We start from the raw sequence: 27838 nt of genomic DNA on the forward strand, positions 1-27838 counted from the left end.
ATGTTGTGGTTTTCATTTTTGTGTGTGTGCTTATAGGACTTTTTAAAAAAAATCCAGGAAGGATGGTGAAACTAGGGAATAATTTCAGTGAGAAGAGCACAAAGCAGCCCCTCTTGGAGGATGGATTTGACACTATCCCCTTGATCACACCCCTGGATGTCAATCAGCTACAGTTCCCGCCTCCTGATAAGGTATACTAGGCTACAGTTTCTACGACAGAGAATCACATCCAGTCTCTCTCAAACAACAGGAGAATCATTTGTGTAATAGGCCATTTAGAGATCTCATTTATTAGAGGGCATTTTAAGGAGTGGCTATTTCTTCTCGAGGAAAAAAATAAATAATTAAGACAATGATAATTGTAAATATTTCAGTAAAAGCGATTTTTTCCCCTTCAGATGCCATTAGTCATCATTAAAAAATGTATTATAGGGTTAGATGCTACTGAAAAAAATCGGTGATAAGTACATCTAGATTTCTTTTTTGCTTTGGGGATACAATATAGTATTTGCAAGCTTGTTCATGATATGTTGTCACTCTTTTTCTTGTATGCCCTTGTCTTCAGAATCTGTAAGGCAGCTGTGAAAATTCATTGTGGGTGAAATGTACCCCTGCTGGCTGTAAGACATCCCACAGTATGCAAGCATCGCTTTAGAACTCCACAGGGTGGGCTCAGGCAAAACAGCTACACAGGGAACTTCCGCATCACTTGCGTGTCTCAGAAGGGGCTCTGTGCTGGCCCCAGATAAGCTAACCAGAAAGAGGAAGGTGTGGATAGGATAGTGGTTGGGCTACTAGATTAATAATTAACAGATTCTGTGGTCCAAAACTCCTGAATGGGTGTGTGTGTGTGTACATTAGTATCTGCTGTTCCAGCCCATAGGCTGGAGTGCGGATCAAAGAAAGGTTGTACTGCCACCCCATATCCTGTCCACTTGGTGGAGAGGCTTGTATTTCACCTCCTTGACCGCAGCTTAGTGGTCCCTCATGCAAAGCCTGATTATTCAAACTTTGATGCAGAAGGGCAAATACAGAAACCTCAAGACGTTTTTCATTCCCCACACGAATAATCTGATAATACTTATCAATTACGGGACATAATGGAACAGATACAAGAAAACTTTTTTTCCCCCCCCAAACATTCTTCCATTTGTATAACTTAAAAGTTTATTGGTCTCTGGTGTTGATACCTTCTGAAAAATAATATAAGCAGCCACAAACTTGAACTGACAAATGGTCAGTCTCTCTCTCTCTCGGGCTGTATTATTTTTCAGAAGGTATCTACACCAGAGACCATATATTATATAATATACATATATGGTAACAAATTTCATGGTGAGTTTTTGCTTCGTAATCTTTGAGGGCTTCGTTCTCTTCTTAGATATATGGCAGGTATAGGTTGCATATCTTGAAAATTTCATGTGTTCTTACCCTAGAGAGAGAGAATATCTACAAAACTATCTCAAATTGTTCATGTATGGTAGACAATAAGGGTCCATTTATACCCTCCATTACATAGGTGTAACTCCCATTGACATTTCTGTATAGGATGTGGTCACCACTTGGCAAGCACTTCAGATAGGATTAGCCCATAACAGCATCTTCAAAGCCCTAGAGTCCATTTCTGCCCTCAATTACATGTATGTAATTGCTGTACTGAAGGCGGAATTGGACCCTAAGGCTTTAAAACTGTTGTTGTGGCTAACTGTCTGCTAGTTGGTCCTGCATCCAGAGGCCAAACTTGCTGAGTGTGCAAGCTATATTATTCAGCTGCTAAGCAGAACCTTGAACCAGGAACCCCTGTGGTCCACAGGCAGCAGCTTAACCAAAATGGAGCCACTGTGGTTAATCCAATAAGAGCTGTGCCAACATTGTGGCTACTGGAAGTTGTTCTTTGATTAGTACATAATCAAGTAGCACTGGGCAGAACTCCCACTGCGGACAACTGGAGTCATATGAGCTTCAACCAAGGGCAAGTTATGGACCTGAACAGAGGACTCAAACATTTGGTTAGTGTTTCTTCTTTTTCCCTCTGCCCAACTGTGCGTGTGTGTGTGTGTATGTGTATATGTTTCCCTTCCTTTGTGCAATCATTTACATACAAGTAGAGTGTTTTGTAAGCCTCAGTGGGTCCATTTTTGTGCCCATTTGGCCCCAGCCAGGTAAAATGCTTCTTAGCTTGTAGGCCACTGATACAGACTTAAATGTTTTATTTTCAATAGAGCTCATATTAAAGATGCCAGTAGTAGAAAGGATTGACAGAAATCAAATTCTGAAGTAGCAGTATAGTCTTGTGTAATAAATGTAAGTACATATTTCACATATCCAAGCTTATTATGCAGTTACAAAGCTCTGGTGTGGCAGTGAAGCATAAAAACTTCATGAAGAGTAGTGACTAACACTAAGAATTTGATGGTTTTGACAGTTTCTAAATTAAAGGCTGAATTGATTTAAGTATATTTTTGGTTATGTTAAACAAAAGAAAACATTATATAACCAGGGAGATAAAACTGTGTTCACTGGCAGTTGGATGTGACTTTTTTTTTTGAATGCCTGAGATCATGCAATATGTTTGGGGGGTGGGAGGAGGAAAATTCCAAAAACTCAAGACCAATTAACTCCCATGATGCTATTGAACACAGTTATAATCAAAATGAAGATGGGATGTTTGGAAACTAGTTTCCAAAACAAAGCACATCTATGCAATATTTCTAAAGATATTGTGTACGTTTTGTGGCATTGGGCCCAAACCATCACGTGTTCAAGACACTGTTTCAGCTGTGAAAGTAGGCAAACCCCAAAGCTTTCAATTCAGTGTCTGGCTTAAGTGTCACAGTTCTGTTTTCAGAGGTGTATAGTTTCCATTGGCATCAATGGGTTTCATCTAATGACAGTATTGGGCCCTAAAACCAAAAAGGATACAGAGTTATATTCTTTGGAAGATGATAAAATATGGACCAGATACTTAAGGCTTTGTACCAAGGGAGGATTGTGCCCAGTTTTGAATGCGATGCTACAGAGAGGATATTGGAAAGTTGTAGAAGATTGAAAATGGGGCAGAGAAGATGATGAACTATTCCTTTGTCAAGGAATAAAGGAATCTAGATTTGTATTCACTAGAATACATGAGATTAATAGGGACATGACTGAGGTATGAATATTTTAAGGATACGATGATGACACAGAATTGTTTGATGGGGTTTTTAGGGCCTTAGGGGATTTCAGGAGAAGTCTCTTTATGGAGAAGGCCTACATGCAGCTAACTACCATAGGTAATTTTTTTTTTTCAAGTTAGCCTGACGCTTGAACAATATCACAGCATACATGCAGAACACAGTATGTAGATACGTGGGTGGATGGACCTATACTACTTACAGTCCCAGAATGCTACTGTGAAAGAATACTGCTATTGCTATGTTATCATCTGCTAGTGGCTTTTGAAACTGACCTCTTAATTGACTATCTGATCCAGTCAATCTCTGGCTCCAAACCTCACTCATTTAATTCCCCTGAAGCTGATAGAGATGACCATTGTGACAGACTGACAATATCCTGAGCAAACCTTATGGAATTAAGCTAAATTGTATTGATTTTGGGTTAATACCTTTGGGGTGCATTGTACTAAAAAGGCAATTGTGTATGTGTTGTATCTTCTCTAGTAAGGAGGGGGAGGCTCATGTACTGTCTCTGTTATCAGCCCTTTGAAACCTGCTTCCCCAGCCGCCTCCTCAGAAAAGTGCATGTATACTAGCTCAAACTGGATTTTTCCAGGGACCAACAGACAAAGGAAGAGTTTTGGGATAAACAGCCTGGTTTTAAACTGGCTCTTGGCCTTTTTCCTGATGCAGTAAACGGACAAGGCCCTGGTCCAGAGAGGGCCCCAGTCCTTTGGGAAGGATTGGAAGGACTGGGCCTAATGAGGCCCCATAAGACTGGGTGCTTGTTCTGAGCTGAAGCTGTGATGAGCTTGTAACCAGAAGGAATCCCCTTGGGTGAGGGATGGAAGGACTGCTCCTGACAGACTCCATGTTAGGGTGATCTCTAGTAAGCTTATTAATATGTGTATAGATGCTTTTATTGTTTTTAGTATATCTTCTCTGTAGTGCCTTTTTACCTTAAAAATTACATACGCTTGCATAGGAGGTGTTGTGTGGTACCTTATAATGGTAGCAATTACGCCTGGTAACAGTCTCTGACAAGACAGCAAGTAGGTGTCCTTGGGCAACCTGTCTGTGCTGGGAAATGCACAGTTCCCTGGCTTCAATGTGTAGCCTGGAAATACCCTGGTCAGAAGGGAGAGAGATGTGGCTCGTCATCCAGAAGCACAACATCTGGGAAGCTGGAAACTGGAGAGTAGGTGCCCTTGTTGGACCAATGAGGGGAAATACAGGTGCAGTTGCCCTGAACTGTGACAGTTATATTTGCTCTTAAAATATACTAAAGGAAAGGGGGGGAAAAATCAGCATCACATCATATTTGATCTTAACCAATAGTGGGTTGAACTAACCAATTGCACTTCTGATGTGCTTACATGTGCACACACCCCTATGCATAAATAAAATATAGCATTTAAACAAAACTAACCATTTGTGGAATAGTCTTTCTATTATATGCTACCTTCAGCTTTCTCAAAAACACATGGAAGGGAAATTCATCAGTATTTGCTAGCTGAAAAAGGGTAAAATTGATAGGAAGGATATTTTAATTTTCATGTCCTCCATGAGGGAATTATATGCAATAGGAAGAATTAGTTAGCATCAGTGGTGTGTTTGATGCCAGTGAAAGTAGATAAAATGAATAAAAAAATTACTTGGTTGTGATCCAAAGCACCCCTGCATTTATACCCTACACACTATTGTAATAATTTTTGCACAAAATGTGCCTTATGAGGTATTATTTGAAAACTAATAACTCAACTTATTGTTAATATTCTTCCATGATGTAAGTATGCAATAGGTATTAAGAATTATGAATCTATGCTGCAATTATAACTGTGTGTGTAAACTAGGTATGTTGGGGAGTTGTTAAACAGGTGTATCCTGAACAAAGGAGTTTGTTTTTTCCATGAATTTCTATATAAGCAGTAAACAGGCCCATCAAGCTAACAAGACATGGAGGAAAACACATTTAACAAGTGGAGGCGAAGACAGGATGGTGTCTACACCCAGCAGAAGAGAGAAGCTTGGTCTGGGTATTACTTTTCAGAAGAATCCATTTCAAAGGTTTAGTAGCCTATAAAGACAGGGGAGCTATACCTCAAGTGATAAGCAATTGAATCAACTAACTGAATGCAATATTAATGCATCATGTAGGTCTTTTATGAATGCATCCCCAGATAAGAGGGATTGTCACAGCTGTCAACCTGTCCCTATGTAAATTAAGCATAGTGGAATCAAACAATAGAAGCCCACAGGAAGAGAAGAACTGTAAGAGGTCATTCTGCCTCTTGGAACAAGTTCCTTGGACTCTGGAAGATAGAAGTAAAGATGGAAGCCATCTTTGGCATCCACCACTAGATGGACACAAGAGGCCAGAGTTCTTGCAAGCTGAGAAAGATAGGCCTTCAACCCAAGGCAGGGAGGGGTTTGGAACTGAATATACATGGGGAAACCTGCTTAGGCAAAGATCTTTAATCTAATAAGCAGGGCTGGTGCAACCATTTAGGCAAACTAGGCGGCCACCTAGAGCGCCTAGTGGTTGGGGGCACCTAAAAGCCCGCTCAGGCGAGGAGGTGAAGTGGAGGTGAGCTGGGGGGCGGGGGCATGGGGAGGGCTCCCCGCAGTAACGAGGGGTGGTGCACAGGGGAGCCGCTCCCGGCTCCAGATCACCTCCACTCTGCCTCCTCCGCTGAGCACACAGCCCCTGCTCTTAAGTCTCCTCCAATCAGCGCTGCAAGCCTGGGAGGGGAGGAGACTTAGAGCGGCGCCAGCGTGCTCAGCAGAGGAGGCGGAGCGGAGGTGAGCTGGGGCAGGTTCCTTGGGTGGGGTTAGCTGCCACAGGGGGTGGGGGTCTCCCTGGGCGGGGTTAGCTGCTGCGGGTGGGGGACTGGGTTAGCTGGGTAGGGGGTTGGTGCAAGGTGGAAGTTTCACCTAGGGCGCAAAACTTCCTTGCATGGGCTCTGCTAATAAAACAAGGGAAGCCAGTGCCTTGTACTTTTGTGGAAGGTCCTGACTGAGGGAAAGTCAGCCATGAATTGAAGAAGAATGATTGGTTAGCATAGGTGCAGGAAATACAGGTGAGGGGGTACTGCCGCAACCCCTGGCTTGAAGTGGCTTCCATTATAAACAGGGTTTACAGTTTGGTTCAATAGCTCTCAGCATCCCCACTATAAAAATTGTTCCAGCACCCTTGCTAGTAAGAGAAACTATCTTGAATAAAGCCTGTATCTTGCTAGATTAAGTTTTAGGCTTTTAGAAAGAGTTACACAAGGAAAACAAAACTAAATATGCTTCTATCTTCTTTCCTAATACTTGAACTCCCTTAACCTATGTTATGTTGTTAATTTTTTTTTTCATTTTTACTCAGTGCTGTGTTTAAAGGGAAGTGTGTATTTACCCTGGTTAGCTTAGTAAGTTGTGGTGATGTTTTGTGTCTTTAGAGGAATAAACAATATTTCTCTGAACTGTCCAGAAGAAGGCTGGACATTGCAAGGCACACGGTTTTGGGAAAACTTGAGACTGGGAGTGTGCTGGGATCACCCTGCAAGTAGTAACCAAGACTAGTGGAAGCCAGAGTGAGGCTACTGACAGGTTGCTGGGGTCAGAGCTGCTGAACCAGGGTGGTCTAGCGCACAGACAATTGGGGTGTGATCTGCATGCTGGTAGGCTAGGTTGGACGTTATAAAAGGAAAGCATTGTGAGGCACCCAAGGTTACAGGGCAGGTAGTGACAACTCCTCACCGGTCCAGATTGCATCCCAGAATGTGACAATGGTATCCTTTTAATTGGGAAATTTACATTATTTCATATGTAAAGCTATGACCAAGAATACTCCCATGTCAGTGCAAAGCTAGTTGTTTTGGGGAAATAAGGTTTAGGGTGTGCTGATCTAACTAGTAATCACTATTTTTGTTGATGTTTTTGATAAGGTTGTGGTCAAAACGAAAACAGAATATGAACCTGATCGCAAGAAAGGAAAATTTCGTACTCCCAAAATAGCTGAATTCACAATCAGCATCACTGAAGGGGTTTCGGAAAGATTTAAGGTAAGCATGGCTATCTGTGCTGTTAATAACTCAATTGTTATTACAGAACTACACTCAATTACCAACTATAGTCAAAGAAAACTGGATTTAAAGAATAGAGATGTGGCAGAAAATTGTAAAAATAAATAATTTTTTTTTTAAAAAAAAATTGAGTGCAATTACAGTGTCTCAGCATTAGTAATTAGGACCAACTCTTGCAGTCCTTACATCCAGGTACTTCACTCTTTACTTTGACAAAAATCCCATTGACGTTTCAGTCAATGGAAGTTCAGCATGATTAAGTGGCGAGTATCTTATGGACATGTAACTCCCATTATGTGACGAAGACTTCACTCCCATTAGCTTTAGAGGAGAAGTGCTATGCAGGCGTACGCTTTCTTTTTTGCTTTTTTTTGTTTTTTTTACCTTTTTCAAACACATTCTTTTAAGGGAGAAGGCTTTTTCCCAATATTTTTCCTTGGGATGGTTGATGGTTTTGAATGCACTGAATGATTTGATGGCTCAGAGAATTAGTAACAGAGCTGTTTGTCACCAGCTTAGTGGTTCAAATTTATCCCCTAGTATGGTGATGTACGAAAACTGTTACCATCTGATACCTGTTCAGTGAAAGTGGGTGGTCTAAGTCCATTCCTTGGTGAAAATATGTCCACATCACGGTAACTCCCTTTGTCGGTAGTCTGACAGAGACAAAGGACTTAATGGATGAAAAGACTTGAATCATTTCACCCCTCCACCTCCCATGATAGGGTTCCTCGAGCCATATTAGCAAGGCAAAGTAATGAAATGTCAGCAGCAAGGCAAGCTTCTGTCAAACTTCAGTTTCCTGTGCTGTCTGTCTGGCACCTTGCACAGGCATTAAGTTCACTCAGAAAACATCTTAAAATATTTAGTATGTGATGGCAGTTTAGTACACAGACTAAAACATGGCTGGAAGGTGGAAGGTTTAAGGTTTAGTTTGGAGATAAAGTGCTGGGCTGAAATAAAGAACCATATTCTTTTCCCAATGCACATGTGTAACTCCCGCTGGTGTTAACGGGAGTTTTGTGGGCACATCAAGAAAAGAACATACTCTTTAGCATGCAGAATAGAACACAACAACCATGCATGAACAATGATTCGGAAAGTTCTTTGGGCTAAAAGCTGCCCTCAGAAACATACAGATGGCTACATGTATACAGCTTGATTTGACTTCAGTAAAAGCTAACAGTGGAACTGGAGTCTTCGTGCCTGTGTTGAGAGAGAGCTGAGCAAAGAAGATCTCTCTAAGCAACAAGTAAATTGCTTGTCATACTGTTGTGTAGTCATTTCTAATTTGTAGGGCTGAGTAGTTAGAAGTGAGAGCATTTTTATGTACCTTTGAATGGCATACTTGAAACAAAATGTCTTTTAGATATGACTTTACAATTACCTCTCTGGGATTAATCTCAAACTACAGGGTTGCTAGGTAGTGCTGCTAGGTAACTGCTGCATCTGTAAGATTTTTGTATCTCTGGAGGATTGCATGATGAATCACACTATGGCTGTATGTCTAGGTTTCTGAAGGGAGGGTGTGAGAGGTGACCAATTAGGAAAATTGAAGTTTGGTTAATAGAAAATAGTAGTTTCATACAGAACAATCAAGCCCTAAAAATGTCCCTCAATTTCCTTATAGCAGTGTTAGGATTAAGTTATGCAATTTGTAGCATTTTAGAAAGTACTGACTGCTTCTCCAGCAGAGACGATTGTTATATTCACCACTCCCAGTAGTAAACAGTTCATGAATAATGGATGACATTTCATAAATATGCAGATGAATAGAAGAGATTGTTGTGGGGTTTTCTCCTGGGTCCTTATTAATTGTGAACCATCGTGTTAACTGCTGCTGTTGATTCTGAGAGAGCAAAAAGATGTTTGTTTGAAAGTTAAATATTTGCTATAATTATAAAATGCATTATTTAACTGGTGGTATATTGACTTTGGCTGGTGTGCATGGAAAAAGCTTCAGAAGCTGTTTTAATGACTTGTACATCAGCTATGGATATGCTTTCTGCAGACTAAAAACATAATATTGCACTAAAAATATAAACAAACGTATTTACTAATAATTCAACATGTGTATTCCAAGATGTAGTCCTTAAATAAGGACAAAGCAGATTGTATTTTGGCGATTCAGTAGTGCAGATCATCTAAAGCTGTGCTTCTTAAGAAGTTCTACATTATGACAAACTAAGCAGCCAGCATGTGCATATGTCAGGTAGCTCATTTGTTTCAGCAGTTGGGTAAATAAGAAGTTATAAAAAATATTCTCTGCATTCCAACTACACTATCATAGTTATGATAGAGCTGAAATTGTTTTAGAGTAGATTTAAAGTGTAATTTTTCCCTAAAGCTCAATCAGATGAATACAGTCAGATTCGGATCTGTTACTTCAATGCAACTGAAATCAGAATTTGGTTCAAGTGTCCAAAATGGACAGAATATGAACATTGTCTGTATATGAGAATCTTATTCTAATTTTCCGCAAGTAACCACTCTGGTATGGACGTGAATTTAAATGGCTAATTTAGAGTGTGAATAGGTGTCTGTGGAACTACTGTAGGGAAATAGGGGGAATTATTCTGTCACCTTTGGAAAGCCAGCTTCAATTGAATTACATGTAGAGGTTTTATCTAGTCTCCAACAAGCTGTCCACAACACAGAATCACTACATATAGTTCAGCATGGCTGGCAGTCTCTGCTCAGAAGAGACCTGTGGTGGGAATTGTGGGGAGAGGAAGACGCTATTGCAGGTCAGATTTGACTCATTGACTTCAGTGGAGCCAGGATTTCACACTAGATGTTCGATATTCCTCCCATTGAACACTGATATAGTGATGCACACATTGTCAGCCGCACACAACAGTTACAGAAATAATGTGGTACACTAGAGCACAATTGAAAGATGATGCTTTTTACCTTTTGTGAAAGAAACTTTGGTAGAGAAACACTTACTTTCCAAACAATTTAAAAACTAAATGTTTGTTTTCCCCAATACGTTTCAAGCCTTTTTTTAAAAATTGTAGTACATTTTGTAATCCATGTGGTACTTACAAAGGCAAATGAATTGTTCGGGCATTATCCTTGACATCTAGACACATGTCAAACTACACCGCCAAAGCCTATTTAAAGCCCAACCATATGGTGTAAGTCATGTGCTATCAAGTGACAAACAGTTATTTACATGTTTACAAGTGGTTATGGAAAAGCAAAAGAGGCATCCTCCTAAGAAAAAACAGTTTTCATTACTGAAATCCTACAGTATAGTATCTCTTTCTACTGTTTCAATAAGCTATTTTAATAGATGGAAGAAATGCAAGTGTATAAAACATACTTAAAGGGATAGAATCAATTTAAGAATGACATTTCTGTCTGAAGAGAGAAGGTGGGTGAGGTAATATCTTTTCTTGGACCAGTTTCTGTTGGTGGAAGAGACAAGGTTTCAAGCTTCATAGAGCTCCTCTTCAGAATGCTAATGAAGAAGAGTTATGGGAAGCTTGTCTTTTCCGCCAGCAGAAGTTGATCCAAGAAAAGCTGTTACCTCACCCACCTTGTGTCTCTTGTATCCTGGGACCAACTCAGCCACAAGACTACAAACAACTTATTATCTAAAAACTTTTTGCCAGCTGTTCATATTTGTAATGCCTAAAGTTTCTGTAACTGAAAAAGAGACAAGAAAATATATATATTTTTATTTTTTTGTGGTTACTTTGTGGATTTGATGGCACATTGGCCCCAATTCAATAAAGCATGTAAGTACATGAGTAATCCCATTCCTATTCAGCAAAGCACTTGTTTAAAGATAAGCATGTGCTTAAGTGCCTTTGTGTCTAGTCATTAAGGCCTGTAACCTGCAAACACTTAATTCACATGAATAGTTCTTTTGATTTCAGTGGAACTATTTGTGATTAAAGTTACATGCATGTAAATATTTACAGGACTGGTGCTTTGGTCATGTCCTTATATTATTTGTGAAAGTCTTTCCCAGAGCAACAAGAGAGAGAATTTTTTTTTTCCCCCAATAGGATTGCCATTGTAAAATCACACAAATAGGCAGGGGCAATTACACTCTGTCCCAGCCCTGATCCCCATCCAGAGCCAGCCCCCTCCCACACTGCAAACCCCTTGGACCTAGCCCAGAGCCCACACCCCCTCCTGAACCTCAACCCCCTACCCCAGCCCGGTGAAATTGAATGAGGTGGGGGATAGAGTGAGTGGGGCAGGGCGTTGGGGAAGGGGCAGGGTAGATCCTGGGTTGCCCTTAAATTCAAAAAATGATCTTGGGTGTAAAAAGGTTGGAGACCACTGCCATGGACTGTACACTCTAAAACTGCCCTCTTATTCTGCTTTCAAGGATCACTTCCTATATTATATCTATCTGTCTCTTCCTAAATTCTTTAGCCAATGCCTTCATAGGCTCCATTCCTGGCTCACTCTCCAGTTGGAAGAACCTCATCCCTGGCTAATTTCCCCTGCCAGTTGTCAACTTCCCCAGAGTTCTTCTATTGCAGGCCTTTTATCAGAACTCTCACTTCCCTAGAGCATTTCCCCAGCCAAGTCCTGCCTCCTCCCTTGTCTCTGTCCTTTGAGAAAGGCAAACTTAATATCTTGCTGCTTCTCCCATCATGCACTGCAGCCCAACCAGTAATTCTGAGGCATCTCCCATCCTCCTTAACCTTAAGAGGCTGGGCCTTGGAACCAGGATGCCCATAAAGGCAGTTCTTTTTACAGGGAATTGTAGAGGGAAAGTCTAGTGCAATGTGGTGCTGACCATATGGCCAGATCTGACACAGCATGTTAGACATATCCTTCTGAAAGAAGGAGCCTGTTAATCTTTTGAACTAGCAAAAGCATACACCATAATATGATATCCGTTACTAAAATACACCATATGCAGTACTGTAGCTGTTTAATAGAACTGTTATGTATAGTTGAAGTGTTTCGTGAATCAGAATTAATATGGGTTGAAACGTAATATAGGTTTGAATATTCAGTCTTTGACATCCAGTTCACATTTTTCTCAAGGCTGAATCTTTCTCTTTACAATCGGGCCTTGTTGTGTCAGGCTGTGCTCTCACAAGAGCTCCTAAACTAGGAGGGATGAGCTCACTTGGATGGGACACTGTGTGCTTCCTAAGGGTACCCAGGGCAGTGAGGCACCTCGCTACCACCTGCCCTTAATGTGACGAAGCCTTGTCTGTGCCTGCCATGGGTCAGCTCCCCAACTCCACTGGCACTGGACAACAGATGGCATTCTCCTCTCAGCATATGCAGGCTCCGTTGTCCCTCTGCAGGTTAGTGATAGAAACATGCCAACCCCTGAGCCCTCCGAGCATCCAGCCCATTTCCTGAGACTGAGTATGCTGCCAGCTTGTCGTTTTGGTAAAGGATATTCTATTATGTCTCTCTTTGCAACCCCAGATATATCAAAACAGTCCTTTGACCTTTATTCATAAACCAGATATGGTGCTGTGTTTCTTACTCTATATTTTGCGATCTCTCGCCAATTTCACAAACTTTTGATTAGTTGATGGCGCACTATGCAAATAATCTTACTGTGAGAGAGACAATACACAATGAATAGATTTAGGCCTGATCTACACTAAAAAGGTAGGTCCCTCAAAAGGACCCAGCTACATTGCTCAGTGGTATGAAAAATCCACATCCCTGAGCAGTGTATTTAAGCAGACCCAACCCCTGGTGTTGACAGTGCTAGGTCAATGGAAGATTTTTTTTCTATTGACCGAGCTACTGCCTCTCAGGGAGGTGGGTTAGCTACAGCAACAGAAGAACCTCTTCTGTCAGCATAAGATGTCTATGCTGAAGCGCTACAGTGGTGCAGCTGCAGTGATGCAGCTATGCCACTATAGTGTATCAAGTGTAGAGAAGCCCAGAGAGAGAAGCGTCTACTACCTCTTGCAGGAACAGAACATGTTTGAGGCATGTCACCTCCAGGTGACCTGCCTTTAACTTAAAAGCTTTAAGAATATAATTTCCAGTATAGATACGTAATTTCTTAAATATTATCCATATGTACATTTCATGACGATTACGATAAACAGTGGGCTACTGGCTCTTGGGAGAGACTTTGCAGGACACCCTTTGGTGTATTAATATGCATATACTTGACTCAAGGGATTGTTGTGTAGAAAAAAAAACCTGTCCCTCGTTCCTTCTGCCAGTTGGCACAAAGAGATTTCCTGGGTCTCGGAGATCATTACGGAAAGCAGAGGTGTCACACAAAGTGGAAGAGCTGATTTCACTAGTGGTTCTCTTCCAGCTTACTAAACTAAGTCCTGAACCAAAGCTCTAACGTAATGGAAGGGGTCACTGTGCTGTGGAAGGTACATTGTGACCATTTGGTTAGGAGCTCGTGGTACGTTTTACAACAGTGTTTACCTGCAGTGTTTTAGCCAGACTTAGTCTTGTGTAATTACATTCTGCCTGCCTAAAATTCTCCTGGATAACAATAGAATTCTCTGCGTAACCTAAACTGTTTTGCATTGATGCTATATTTCCTTCCAAATGTGCCTGCATTTCAGTGGTAAGTGGAGCATTTGTATAGGTTGTAAGTCACTTGGATGAAAGGTAAATACAGGTTTTCACTCTTCTTGTGTAGCAATGAGTGTGCTAGGTACCTTACAGAAAATCAGGAACAAGGTTCCTGTTCCAAAGAATCTACAACCTAAATTGCTTAATATGGAGACACACACTGGGGGATGGCATGGGACTAAAAGCAAGTGGCTGAGCAGGTAGACCTAGAGCATGCCATGTTAGTTCCATGTTTACTAACATGCGTGCTTTTAGGAGAAGGATTATGTGCCTCCCGACAGATGCATGCTTTGAGGAAAAAATTTGATGGAGGGGAAGGTGGAAGCATGATAGACTGAGTTAATGAAAGGCTTCAGGCAGAAAGAGGCTAGTTGAAAGACAGTGTGGAGTGAGGACACAAAGGGAGCAGTAAACCAAGTAACTGGGCAAGAGAAAGGAGAAGAGAACAGAGATGGGAGCTAAATTGCACATGGCATTGAAACAAGTTGACTTTTAGCTTAGGTGGTTACATTTAATTCAGAAGGGGAGGGAAACCAGTAAGGGATTTGAAGAGGGACAGATAGTGTTGGAGCAGTAGATAACTTTGCAGTAGCATTTTGGGTTGGTTGAAAGGGAGCAAGGTAAATGTCAGCAAAGTGAGCGAGGAGGAGGTTGCAGTAGTCAAGGAGAGAGGTGAACACAGCTTCAACAGTGTGTTTTGCAGTTGTAGTGTAGAGGAATGGATTGATTAGAAGATCTCGTAGCACTAAACCTATTGCATTGCTTTTCAGACTTTTTAATTTTTGTCTGTATCATTTGCCTCTTCCTATGTTAGTTTAATTGTCAGAACCCAGGAGTTTTGTTTGTTAGTATCTCCAAAATATTTAACTGTACCCACAGCAGAAACCTTGGCTCATTTGTTACTCATCTCGTCTAGATTATTGTAATAGGCTTCTGCCACAATTCTCGGATTCCTGACAGGTACCTCCTGCTGCTTGGGTGCTGCAAAACCTGTAGGGGGCCCCCATCTGCATAAACAAGAGACTCAGAACTGAATAGTCTGTGTTTTGAAGGGGATGGGGCTCCTACCTCCCACTCCTCATGTCCTTTCAGCATAGTACCCTATTCCCTAACCTCGGGAGGTGTTGAGCATAGCAATACTGACCGTTTGGAGGCTTGCCGTGGTGCTTGCTGAACCTATCCAGCCCGGATGGTAAGCCAGATTCTGCTGTCTCCTTGTAGGATCAGTTTGACCCTCTTGAGGGCTGTTTCTCGGAGGCTGTAGAGCTGCTGTCTGCTCTCTTCCAGAGCTGTCCAGCAGTTGACTGGAACTTTCTGCTTTCTAAACCTTGATTCCATCCCTGACATGACTGACCGGGCTGGAGAGGTGGGCCAGCCTTGTCCACAGCAGTTCTTTAACCCCTTTATCACCAGTGCAGGGTTTATAACACCCCCCCCCCCAGCTTCTGGCTAGACTTTCACTTAAAAACTATTCAGAAATCTGTCATATGCTTTAATATATTGTCACCTCTTCCGTTTGAGCAATTACACCAGAGCTTTCTCTAAAACCAGCTGAAAAGGACTAGCTCAAGTGAGGCGCAATATTTAGGTTCTTGTCTCTAGTTTTGTTTTTTTTTTTAAAGAACAATGTAATGGAAATATTTCCATGAACTGTTTTTGTACTTATAAAAATCATTTTAACGAGTAATCACTCCTGTGAAATGGTGGAGACCCAAATGCTTCTCAGGAGAGTACTCAGGCATGCACGCTCACTAGCACACAAACTCTTCACTCACACTGTGTCGGTACCTCAGGCACTGTTCAAACTGCCTGCTATGAGCAGAAGAGAACCAGAGTCCCTTTGGGGAAGAGAACAGCTGTGTCTGCACCAGAATTTCTACCTTCTCCTCCCATTAGAACGAAGGATGAGAGTGAAATGCTGCCAGGACCACTGTGGGAGGAAGAAAAGAACCTTCCCCTAGATGAGGGAAAGGATGAAAAGTTACTGTGGGGAGAAGCAGCAGAGAGACTGTTTCAGTTGGGAGTCATGGATGTGAAGCAGCTTGATCCTGTCCTTTGCCTCCATCCTCCCACCCCCCAGATTGCAATGAGCAATTGGTGGTTCTTGATGGAGTGGCCATGAGGATCAAATGTGGGTTCTGGGGGTTGGTGGGTGAGACTTACTGTAAGGATGGAGATTTGCATGGGGAGGATTTGTATGGGAGGAGTGGATTTCTGGCCAGGTGATTGGATCAGTCTGGAGGGTTGCTCTGGAGTGTGAAAAGGAGGGTTGTTGTGTGATTGGGAGAAATTTGGCTGTTGGAAGGTAGATGAGGCATTGGTCAGGCTAGAGGAGCGGATGAGTGAATTGGGTGGAACTGAGGAGAGGTCAGATTGTAATCTAGGGACCTTATTCTTTCCATCTCCTTCTATATATCCATAGAGGCATATGCGAGGAGTATATTGGAGGTGGGCCCAGATGGGAGGAAGAGAAGACACCTGCTTGGGTTGGAAAGAGCCAAGAGATTTCCAATTAAGGGTTTGGAAATGTAGCATGGCTGTAAATTGCACACATCACAGGAATAAGAATTCATATTTGAATACCATTATTAATTAGATTAGGTAATAAAGTGTGGGAGAATGGTAAGACCTGGGGACTGAGGATTGGGAGCCCTGGGATCTATTTCCAGTTGTGGACTATGTGACAATGGGCAAGTCATTTCAGACCTGATCTGCAGAAGCTCTGAGCACGCACAGCTCCAGATGAGGTCAGTGAGAGATGTCAGTAGTCAACACCCCTGAAAATCAGCCCCCTAGAGCCTAATTCAGCAAAGTGCCAAGCACCCACAACTCACAGTAAAACTGCAGGACTGGACATAAGAACAGCCATACTGGGTCAAACCAGTGGTCCATCTAGCCTAGGGTGACCAGATGTCCCGATTTTTTTATAGGGACCGTTCCGATTTTTGGGTCTTTTTCCTTATATAGGCTCCTATTATCCCCCACCCCGTCCTGATTTTTCACATTTGCTGTCTGGTCACCCTAAACTAGCCCAGTATCCTGTCTTCCAACAGCTGCCAATGCCAGAGGGAATGAACAGAACAGGCAATCATGGAGTGATCCATCGCCTGTCATCCACTCTCAGCTTCTGGCAGTCATAGGCTAAGGACGCTCAGACCATGAGGTTGCATCTCTAACCATCTTGGCTAATAGCCATTGATGGACCTAGCCGCCATGAACTTATCTGAGTTGACAAAAAGGACTCTAGTTTTGGCCTTCACAACATCCCCTGGCAACATTTTCCACAGGTCAATTTGTGCATTTTGTGAAGTACATCCTTAAGTTTTAACCCTGCAGCCTATTAATTTCATTGAGTGACCCCTGATTCTTGTGTTATGTGAAGCAGTAAATAACACTCTTACTCACTTTCTCCTCACCAGTCATTTTATAGACCTCTATCATATGCCCTCTTAGTCATCTCTCTTCCAAGCTGAAAAATCCCAGTCTTTCAATCTCGCCTCATACAGAAGCTGTTCCATACATGTAATAGTTTTTGTTGCCCTTCACTTTTCCACTTTTAATAAATCTTTTTTGAGATGGGGCGATCAGAACTGTATGCAATATTCAAGGTTATGGATTTATATAGTGGCATTATGATATTGGCTGTCTTATTATCTATCCCGTTCCTAATGGTTCTTAACATTGTTAGCTTTTTTGACTGCCCCTGCGCATTGAGCAGTTATTTTTCAGAGAACTCTACCTATTTCTGTTGGCCCAATGGGAGATCTTACCTCTCTAATATCCTGGGATCAACATGGCTACAACAGCACTGCAAGCTAGGAGTATCAGCATTTATAATTCACGACCTGTAGCAAAGGTAACTTTTTTCTAGGGTAGACAAGGCCCCAAAATCTGATACGGAAAATCTGTAAATGTCACAAGTGGTCCCACTGCCATGAATAGGGTTTGTAGGATGAGGTTCCCAGCCCTGGTTAGCACTTTCTGTAAAGAGACCACAGGTTTCTTTTTGTCTCTAAATGCAGAATTCCAAAATCCTTTCTTGCTTTCTAAAATCTCAGAATATTGTCTCTTGCTAATGTAAGCCTAGTGCAGTGAAAGTCTTCTCCTTTAAAGATCTGTACAGCTGGCTTACTTAGCTCTTTTTAAAATCCAAATTCCATTGAAATCCTTTTTCTCTTTTGACGACTTAGTCACCTAATTTTGTTTGGCTCTGTTTACTGTTGTTTCTCTTGTTGAAACGTGCTATTTTTTTCTGATTTGTCCAAAAAAACCCAACAGCCTCATGCAGCATCTAGGCACTTGTGCATCCGTTTAGAATTTCAGCTAAAAAATAACAAGGTCATTTCAAAGACAACTCCCCAAAGAACAAATAAAACTCACTCAGGCTACACATCCCTCAGGCAAAGGCCAGATGAGAGACGCTCTGTAACATGCCCTTTATCTCAACCAATTTGGCTTTCTAAGGACAAGTGGAACTCTAATTCCAGAGCCAATGTCCCACGCACAGTTCCATTCTGAGAATAGGCAGTTTGAACACGGGAGCTTACATCACAACCATCAGGATAGTGCTTAGGGAAAGACTGTCTAATGCTCTGCTCCAGCACCCTTTCAAGTCAATGGGAGTCTGTGCCCACTGATGTCAATGAAAAAAGACCCTCTGTGATGGGACTTTTGTAGGTCAAAGTCAACACCATGAATTTTACTCAGTAACAGACTGGTAACCAGTACAGTCTGTTGAGCACAGATTGCTCATGGCTATGAACAATGACAGGCTAGTGCTGGAGATTGTTTTTGGAGTTTAGTCTTCAAAAGTAGCCTTATTGTGACACACGTGCTCTGTATTTCCATTTGCGAGGTGGCAAGACATCTCTCTAATGCAACCTGAATGTGATAAGTTTCGGTGCAACCTACTGAACTAGGAGTACTGAGAATACCAAAAGAATCCCCAGACTGCGCAAAGGTCATTAAACCAAAAGTTCAATGCCCCTAACTAGAGGGGCAGCAATACGCTCCAGAAGGCATAGAGAAAGTTCGTCTTGCACCCACTCAGTGGCAATTAGATTGAATATAGTTGCCTGACAGCCAACCCTGTTTGAATCCATTGGGGGAAAGAATATCAGCTTAACCAAAGATGCACACTAGACTGAGGCTTATATTATATTCTCATCTATTGCTGGCAACCCGTGCTGACCAAACACCTCATTCTGTCCTCAAGCAGGCCTCAAGCACATACGGAACACAGAAAGGTCACAAACAAGAACCTTTCAATACCCGAGATCGGCCTTGTTATAATAAGTGGTGCACCAAGGTATTAAACAGCCAGCAGATCATCTTCAGATCATTAAAACAGTAGTTTACAATGTCAGGGCTTGTATACACATGCGAGGACAGATCTATTCAAGCTCAACTTAGAAGCCATGGAAAAAGCGCGTCCTAAATCATTACTGATAAATTTTATTACAAGAAGGCAAAAAACAGTTAAACACTGAAATGCCCCACGTAGTGAGTTTCATATTACAAATTCTCCTTGTTCTCTTCCCTCCTCAGACCTGATTTTTGTTTTCTTCTTTAATATTTTTTTTCTAGAAGGAAACCATCCTCCCTGTTGATCTGTCCTCTACATAAGTACTCAGATGGTATAAATTGTCGTGGAATGAAGAAGCTAGTTGAGATGAGGCAGCAAGAGAGGAGAGGAACTTGGGTCTGGCGCTGACTGTAATCCAGAGGTGAGGGTCGGTAGATTCAGGCCTGACTGGCCAGTAGAGTATCTAGGTATCATCTGGTCCTCTCTAACTGGCACCTGATATGGTCAATGAACATCTCTAAGGATCAGGGATGACAAAGGCTTGGGTCCAGTATTAAGACTGGTGGGGGCAACCATGATGGGATGCTTACGACCCAGTAGCCTCCTTCTGTCTTTCTCTTTTCCTCTCAAAGACTTCTTTAGACCCAAAAAGGAGTGGTCAGTAGATACAGCCTCTATTCCACCACCATAAAATGTTCACTTCAAAACAAGTGCCAAGCTTCCAACACAGAAAGTCCACGGATTGTTGAGGAACCGAGGTATATTCCTAGAACACTTTTTACTTATAATAACTAACTTCAATACTTGATCTCAGCATTCCTTGGAGTTTATATTTTATAGCATGGGTCCCACCCTGCATTTCTCCTTTTATTTTTAAACTATCTACAGTCTCTGTCTCAGTAATACTTCAACTACTTTTCATGGTTTATTCCCAAGCAGACAAAATTATAGGCCTAACTGTCACAACAGCCCTCTAGGCAGCGAACAAATGACCAGAACTATCTTCCGGCTTCTCTGAGTGAGAGGAACGGGAGCACTCTTGCTACTCTGTTCACCTCTTAGTGGTTAATTACCTGTTTGATCTGTTTGATTTTTCTTTTATTGCAAAGCACACTGATACTAGACAGGAGTTAAGTACATTAATGAATGATAATGTAATAAGTAATGCATCACTAACAAGAATGATGTATTGTTTCTCTTTGCAGGTAACTGTTCTGGTCCTTTTTGCCCTTGTGTTCCTAACATGTGTTGTATTTCTAGTAGTCTACAAGGTTTACAAGTATGATCATACCTGTCCAGAAGGATTCGTTTTCAAGGTAAAGCGCACAAATTTTAGAAAAATCGAAGAATATGCAGAACTGTCTCCGCTACTTTTTCCTTATCCTTGGGAAAGTTATGTTTATTTGCATAATTTTTTTTATATAATAAGGCTTTCTCTCTCTCTTTCTGCGTACTCAACACCCCACTTATCAACTATCCAGTAAAGGAAAAATATATATTTATAGGAAAAAATCTTTGCTAATTAATGTAATTACATACACAGTGTTAAAGGGTAGGGAGGTAGCATGAAGATAACAGAGAATGAATTGACTAGGAAGGAAGGGGGGAAAGAGAGATTGGAACTGTAATCACAGTTCTCACAAGAGCATGGTGACGAATTTCTCTCTGGACATACAGCTGAGCAGTGTGATTTCTTTCACTTCTAAATTCACCACCATCATTGTCTGCCTCTTATTATACTGCTAGCTTTTAACAACATCCTTTCATTTCTTTCTATTAAACTACCTTTTTTCCATTAAATTCTTATTTAAAATAAATACATGATTTTGTGTTTAAGGCACTTTACTGGGCCCATCAGGGCCTGTAACATGGGTGGTTTGACCTAGTGGTCAGAGCCCAGGATTGTGGTCGGGAGTCACAGCCAGAATTGGAGTGAGGAAGCAGGAACAGGACATGGTAACAGGCACAAGGGGTGGGAACCAGGCGAGGAAGCAGGAACTTTGTCTCATTGGTCTGGTCAGCAGCAGGCCTAGCAACTGGCTGCTCAAACAAGGGCTGTGGCAGGAACAGGACGCTTGATGCTAAGATGTGTCCAATCAGCAGTCTACTGCTAGTGAGCTGATCCTGCTGAGCCAACAAGTTCAGCCTCTGTTTGTGGGAGTGTTAGCTAGTTTCCTGGTGGCACAGATACCAAGGCATTCACTTAGCAACGCTGTGTGAGTTCAGGGCCTCAGGAGATCAGACTTCAGTTTGTGCCTTGGAGACTTCTTGTGACCTTAGGCAAGTCACTTGCGCTCTCTCTCTGCCTGTGTCTCATTTTTAAAATGGGGACAATAATACTTTTTCTCCTAACCTGTCCGTCTTTGTACAGTGCCTAGAATGATTATCTCAGTTGGGCCTGTTAACTGCTACTGTAATAAAGACTATTTCTTCCAGGAAGACTTGTATCATTCTCCTCAGCAGTAAACGCTCTAGATCCTCCCTTACCTGAATTGCTGTTCCATGTCCTCTTGTCTTTGCTTGCCTTTTCTACCTTGACTAGTCAGTGAAGGGAAAACGTCTTACCTCTAATTCAGCATTTCTGAGGATATTATTATTTGACTGGATTCCTACTCTTGGTCTTGTCCTTCTAACAAAGGACAGTTGGGATCTCCCATGGCTCTCGAAGCTTTCTGGCTATTTAATGCACTGGTACATATAGCTCATACAAAGGTGCTTATTGCTGCTTGTTACATTCCCAGTGGTGAGGGTTTTGTGGAGACTATTTCCAAAAGGAAGTTTAGATCTATGACCATCTCATGATACAAGGGATCATAAACTTACATTTTTGTCAGGGAAATCCATAGAATATCAAAGCTACACTGCAGTAATTGATCTGCATGTCATGAGGCCTAAAACTCACATGATGCTGACTTTAGTGTCTCTGGTGCCAATGCCTGTGTCTCTGCCTCTTTTCTAAAAGATGAGACAAAGCTTTGTACAGATGTCCCATTCTGAGACCAAGGAAAAGTCTGCACCAACAAAATTAATTTAACTGTCTTACATTGACCATGAAGCTCTTTGGGCAGACTTTGTCTATGCTAACTTTGCCTGCATTGAAGTTCTCTTGCATTGACGTTCCCAAACTTAGGAGGTTGATGTTCTTTGCTTGCAAAGGGTAAAGAGTGTCCTGCATCAGTAGTGCTAGTGCCAGGGGGCATCTTTGCATAAAGACCACAGTGCTGCATCCTTGAGTCAAACTTAGTTTACTCTACTCTGCTTTGGTCCCCAAACATTGTGGGGTATCTTCAAATTAAAACAAATTGTTTTTAGGCCCTTGTTGAATCAGTGCCTGGCTGAGATGGACAGTCCTATGTCATGGATGCCTCAGGCTCCTCTATCTCAAACCTTTACATTGTTCTGTGGATCCAAGGCTTCAAAGTGTCTGTTTGCGCTTACAAATAATACATTGTCATCTTCCATGACAATGGTACGGCTGCTTAGACCATGACGCACCAGCTGTATTGACAGTGCCTGATAGGAGGCTGTCAGTGTTGTTGTTCATGCTTGGAGCACAGCTGTGTGGAAATCTCATGGCAGTAAGACCCTGCTTTGATCATTAATGTCATGGATGCTTTGTCAGTTCCATGTCTCTCTCTAGCTGAGAGGTGGATCACATGGCATGTTATGCATTGGAATTACTTGTGTCAAGGCTATAGTAGCTGTGCTCTATGGAATAGCTTTGCACCTATTTTACAACCATGCCACCATTTATAATGCATGTGTCTTGACTCCTGCTTCGAGGCCAAGAGGTTCCTGGATTGTGAGACAGCTCTGTACCTTGACAACCAAAACTGAGCTGCAGGAAATAATGAGGCTTTAGGGAGTCAGTGATCCTGTCCCAGAGAGTTTGAGAATCAACCTTGTTGCGTCTGAAATAAACATCATGGTGCAGCTTTGTGCCAGTGTCTCAATAGCATAAACTTGTGTTGGCTCCCAATTTGGATAGCTTTTATAGCCTCTAAGCCTTTCCACAATAAAGTCTCCTTCCACTGGGCAGTAGACAAAAGGCCATGGCTTATTTAGATGCTGAGTGAATTCTGATAGTGTGAGCCTAACACAGATATCTGCCACAAGGTAGACCGCATCTTTGAAGCACTCTTAACTGGTTACATACAGATCAGACAGGAGTCTCAGCTGGAGACATGGGTCATTCCACTCTCATCTAAACAGCCTGGGTCAGTTTTTCCAGGATATGGAGTTACCTTAACATATCTAGAAAGGAGTTTTTGGCCCCAGATGCCAGAGTACTTGCCATCTGTTGAACCCAGAGACAGTAGGTCAAAACCATTTCAGTACATCAGCCTTGCACATTACACCTGAAGCTATTGACACAGCAAAGTTAATGGAGCTGAAGAGGATCACTCTCCTCCTAAAGGAAGCATTGAGGTCATCAACACAGCCAACCTCAAGAAAACTCAAAAGCCAACTTGATACAGCCCAATTCAAGTAGAGCTAGAAACCACAGTTGCCATGGCATGAAGGGCTCCACCTATGACTAGCTACAGCAGCAGGCTCTGAAAAAGACTGGTGTCCCAGACCTGAGGCATACCCACTGTCTCTATGTAAGAAAGTAACACAGAGGGGTGATGATCTGTGAATTAGGAAATAGGTAAAAAGGATACAGGCTGATGTCCTGAACTAAGACACAGGGTGCAGGGCAGGTAGTGTTCTGGAACCAGACCCACAGAACATTTACAACAGGGAGCTTATTTGTTGGCCACAACCAGTACCTTACTGGTGGGGAATGTTCAAGAACTCTGGGCTGAGACATACAATAGGTACACCTACTAGTTCCTCAAAGGGCCAAAATCCTTTCAGTGTGAGTAGGAATCCAGTCAAGATGGAATCTCTAGTATGTGTGTCTCAAGCTGTTCTGCCATGTGCTGTGTACATTGGTGACTATAAAAAAAAAAAAAAAAATTATATATATACTAATAGGGGATACTGTGCCATTTGGGAAGCTATTGTTTGGGTGTGACAATGAAGTGCCTTTATGATCAATTAAAGATCCTGTGGTACCTTTTGAACTGCAAGTAGATTTGGCTTGGTTCTGTTGCTGGCAATTCTGTTCTATTTGCCCCTTCAGTTTTAATTAGGCAAGTGGATTGTGCTCCCCTTCCCTACATCTTAACCCATTCCACAGATGGGCGAAATACTCACTAATAACAGCTTAAATGTATACAGCCCCTTTCATCTTTAAGGCTCCCCACACACTCTATAACCATTACATCACAGTGAATGTGTAACAGTTTTAAATGTAAGTGCAGGAAAGTCAGGGAATGGTACTGTTAAGGTTCTGATAGAATCACATACAGAATGTGTCATATCCATGTAGTAATTTCCATATGCAACGTAGATGAGTTGGACATGTGACATGGAATATTAACTCAGTTCGTCAAAGTTACAAGCAACTGATAATAGGGGCCTATAATGAGAAGAATCAGGCAACCTGAATCATAGGCATTGCTTCCGCTTTGTGTCTATAATGAAAGCACAGTTGCCATAAATGCCAACTACAGAAGCATTTTAATCATTTTTCTGTTTTAGTGCTAATGTAAACTATTCTAGTTTTTCATATTAAGAATGGATGTTTCCAGATGGTTGCTGCAGCTGAGCGAAAACAATGAAATAATCACTATCCCAGAGTTGCCTTTGCCATTCCTCACCAAGGATTCCATCCTCCAACTGCCTCTGGGTGCTGAGACTACTGTGTCCATGCAGAGCCCCAATGACTTCACTAGGACTCTGCATGAGCCTAGGACTCTGCTCCGATGGAGTGAAATTCTGGCCTCACTGGAGACTGTGGCAGTGCTGCTATTGGTTTCAGTGAGGCTAGGACATAATCTATGGAGCCAGTTGTAGGATACAGGCTAGTGATAAGACAAAGAGGAAAATCTAGGTAGAATGAATCTTGTTGGGTAGAGCCACTGTCCCTTGTCAAATGGATGAATGGGTTAGAACTGCGAAGTCAACTCCTATGTGTTCTTACAAGTTAAGGATTTCAGAAGGGAGTTTACTCAAATGCCCTTTGGCAGCAATGCCTCCTGCACTGGTCAGACCTACCACAATATTTTATTCTTCAGACCCTTCTTGATAGATCTAACCTATACAACCTCATAGTTTTGGTTTGCCTTTACTTTTTCCTTAAGTTTTGTGTGTGTGTGGCCCACAGAATGGGGTGAGTGTTTAGCTAATGCATGCTCTACCCCAATGTTTTAGGGGACAGACGTTATTCTGAATTAACACTTTTCATTGCATCTCCCAGAATATCTTGTTTTATTTTTGTCTGTCTCTTTAAATATTAAGCTGTTTGAGGAATCCAAGTTATTGGTACATAATTAAAAGCCACTTTCTTTTCTACTAAGATGAGGATCCTGACAAACAGAAATTAAACACTGTAAAAGTGGTATCTAATCATTAAGGTTGTCATTTTAACATGCCCCCTGTTGTGCCTGAGAAGTGCTGCCACTAAATGTTGTTGCTGTTGCGGAGTTCTGGGAGAATGCAATTAAAATGTATTGTATATTTGAATATTATTTATATAAATATTCCATTTGTGTAAGGAGACTTAACATAACATATTTAAATGTTTCTAGCTGAGATAGACATAATTAGACTGATCTGAGTAGTGCAAGTACCAGCACCTTGAGAAAAGATTTTTATATTTTCCTTCATTATCTTAACTCGAACTAGCCTCCTAAACGGAGTTGAAATTGCCTTAGCTAATGCTGGTGTTGCTTACTACAGCATCAATGGAATGATAGCTTAGAGCTAGCCAACAGGTAATGAAAGCATGTACATGCATGCACATGTCCCCATCTGACAAATTTTTCAAAAAAAGGTGGCGACATTTAGATGCCTAACCTCTTAAATCCATGTTTAACTTCAGCCATGTATTTTTGAAAATCTTGGTTACTTTTTGGGTAAGCATATTTTTTTGCTGTGGCATTAAGTTTACTACGCTGTCATAGTGTGTTCATATATTGGCAACAGCAAATTTGTTAGCTTTTATTCAACACAGACTGAAACCAGGCTCTTAAAGTGCCTATAGCCATATCTAACTATGGAATTGTAGCTTTAACTGCTTGAATTTGCTAACTGTTGAATTGAGAGGCACCAAAAAGGTCTGGTTCTAGAAATTTTAAAGCCTTTTTAAAAACCTTGTTAAGGTAACAAACTAAATTTGACTGCTTGATGTTGTCTGCTAATTTAGAGTGTCTGTATAATAACTGTACTGAAGTATAGTGGAATACAATTGCGTGACTATTGTCCTCTTGGGACTCATGAAAATAAGATGTGATGTAGGAGATTATCACAGCGAGGAACGTATTCCAAAATAAATTTGGATTATTAAGACCAGTATATAGTGGTATCATTACAACAATATTGGTGTTGCTTCTACAGGGGCGAGACTAGGAATTTTGCCGCCCCAAGTACGGCAGGCAGGCTGCTTTCCGCCGAAGCCGCGGGACCAGGGCAGCCTGCCTGCTGCCCTCGTGGAGCACTGGGGCCTGGAGCCACCCCTGTGCTTCTAGACTCACACAAGTAAATCATGAAGACTATAAAGAGAAATTACTTGTCTTTTGGAACAGTCTCTAATGTAAATGGTGGATTTTCTTCCAGAATAATCAATGCATTCCAGTTGGAGTAGAGAACTACTATTCTGAACAAGACTCCAGCGCTCGAGGGAAATTTTACACTGTCATAAACCACTACAATCTGGCCAAACAAACCATCACACGCTCAGTGTCTCCATGGATGACAGTACTGTCAGAAGAGAAACTGTCTGAACAGGAGACTGAAGCTGCTGAGAAGTCAGCTTAGTGCGATAATTGTCATTTGACGGTAACTAAGGGACTTTAAGGAACTTTTCATTAAATATAATTATGGATAATTTAGAGGTTACTCATGTTTATGGTGCAATTGCTTCTGTTTGCTGATACTGCTTTGCAAAAAATAAAACTTGCTACAAAACATTCATGGGCATAAAATAAGGTGCATATCAGCATCGCTTTAGAGCTCTGACACCATTTTCAATGTTAAGAAATCAACTTTAGATATTCTTGCAATTTACTGGATGTTGACAGTTTTTCACTGGATTTTTCAGTGGTTTGGACTTCACATAATGTGCTTTGTCTGAACTGATACTTTTGGTTTTCATTACGTAGCCATTTTTGCAAACTGAAACACCATAGCCATAACTAGAGCGATCTCTCATTTAGCGAAGAGCTGTATTTAAAACTTGTTTTCAGCTCACGGCTGATATCAAGGACTTGCTGTAATGATTAGAATGGAGAAAAACTGTCAGGTAGCATTTTTCTTCACTGTTGATTTGTATGTGATGATGAAGTTCTCTGCAACAAGGCATGCTCAATGTTTTATTATTATTGTCAACAAAATTTCACTACATTCCCACTATGGCTTTAGTATATTAGTAAGGATGTGGACTGAAACACAAACTGGATAGGACACAGTGGAACGAGACACAGTTTTAGTTATGGATTTGTTCAAGTTGTGTAAAGGCAACTTATGAACTGGAGGGTGTTCTCATGAGAAAGGACATCCTTTGATCACACTGAAGAAAGGCAGAAAGCCTTTCATTCTAGATGTAGTCAGCCCTCTGTAATTTGTCTGATATGACCGAGGGAGTAACATTTTAAAAAAAATCCCTTTTATACAACATTAATACTTTCCCCTTTTTTGATATATATTCTGAATTG

General features: G+C 41.5%; 1 protein-coding gene across 1 annotated transcript; it reads left to right on the plus strand.

Annotated features, from left to right (window-relative positions):
• The first annotated feature begins 55 nt into the window (after window positions 1-55).
• NSG1 (neuronal vesicle trafficking associated 1) lies at window positions 56-27607 on the plus strand. The gene is made up of 4 exons (XM_032775785.2): window positions 56-191; window positions 7088-7204; window positions 20282-20392; window positions 26742-27607. Exons 1-4 carry the CDS (start codon window positions 63-65, stop codon window positions 26940-26942), a joined length of 558 nt encoding a protein of 185 aa, XP_032631676.2. The 5' UTR covers window positions 56-62; the 3' UTR covers window positions 26943-27607.
• Window positions 27608-27838: the final 231 nt, after the last annotated feature.

This window comes from Chelonoidis abingdonii, chromosome 5 (assembly GCF_003597395.2).
Source record: "Chelonoidis abingdonii isolate Lonesome George chromosome 5, CheloAbing_2.0, whole genome shotgun sequence".
In the NCBI taxonomy this organism is placed as follows: Eukaryota; Metazoa; Chordata; order Testudines; family Testudinidae; genus Chelonoidis; species Chelonoidis abingdonii.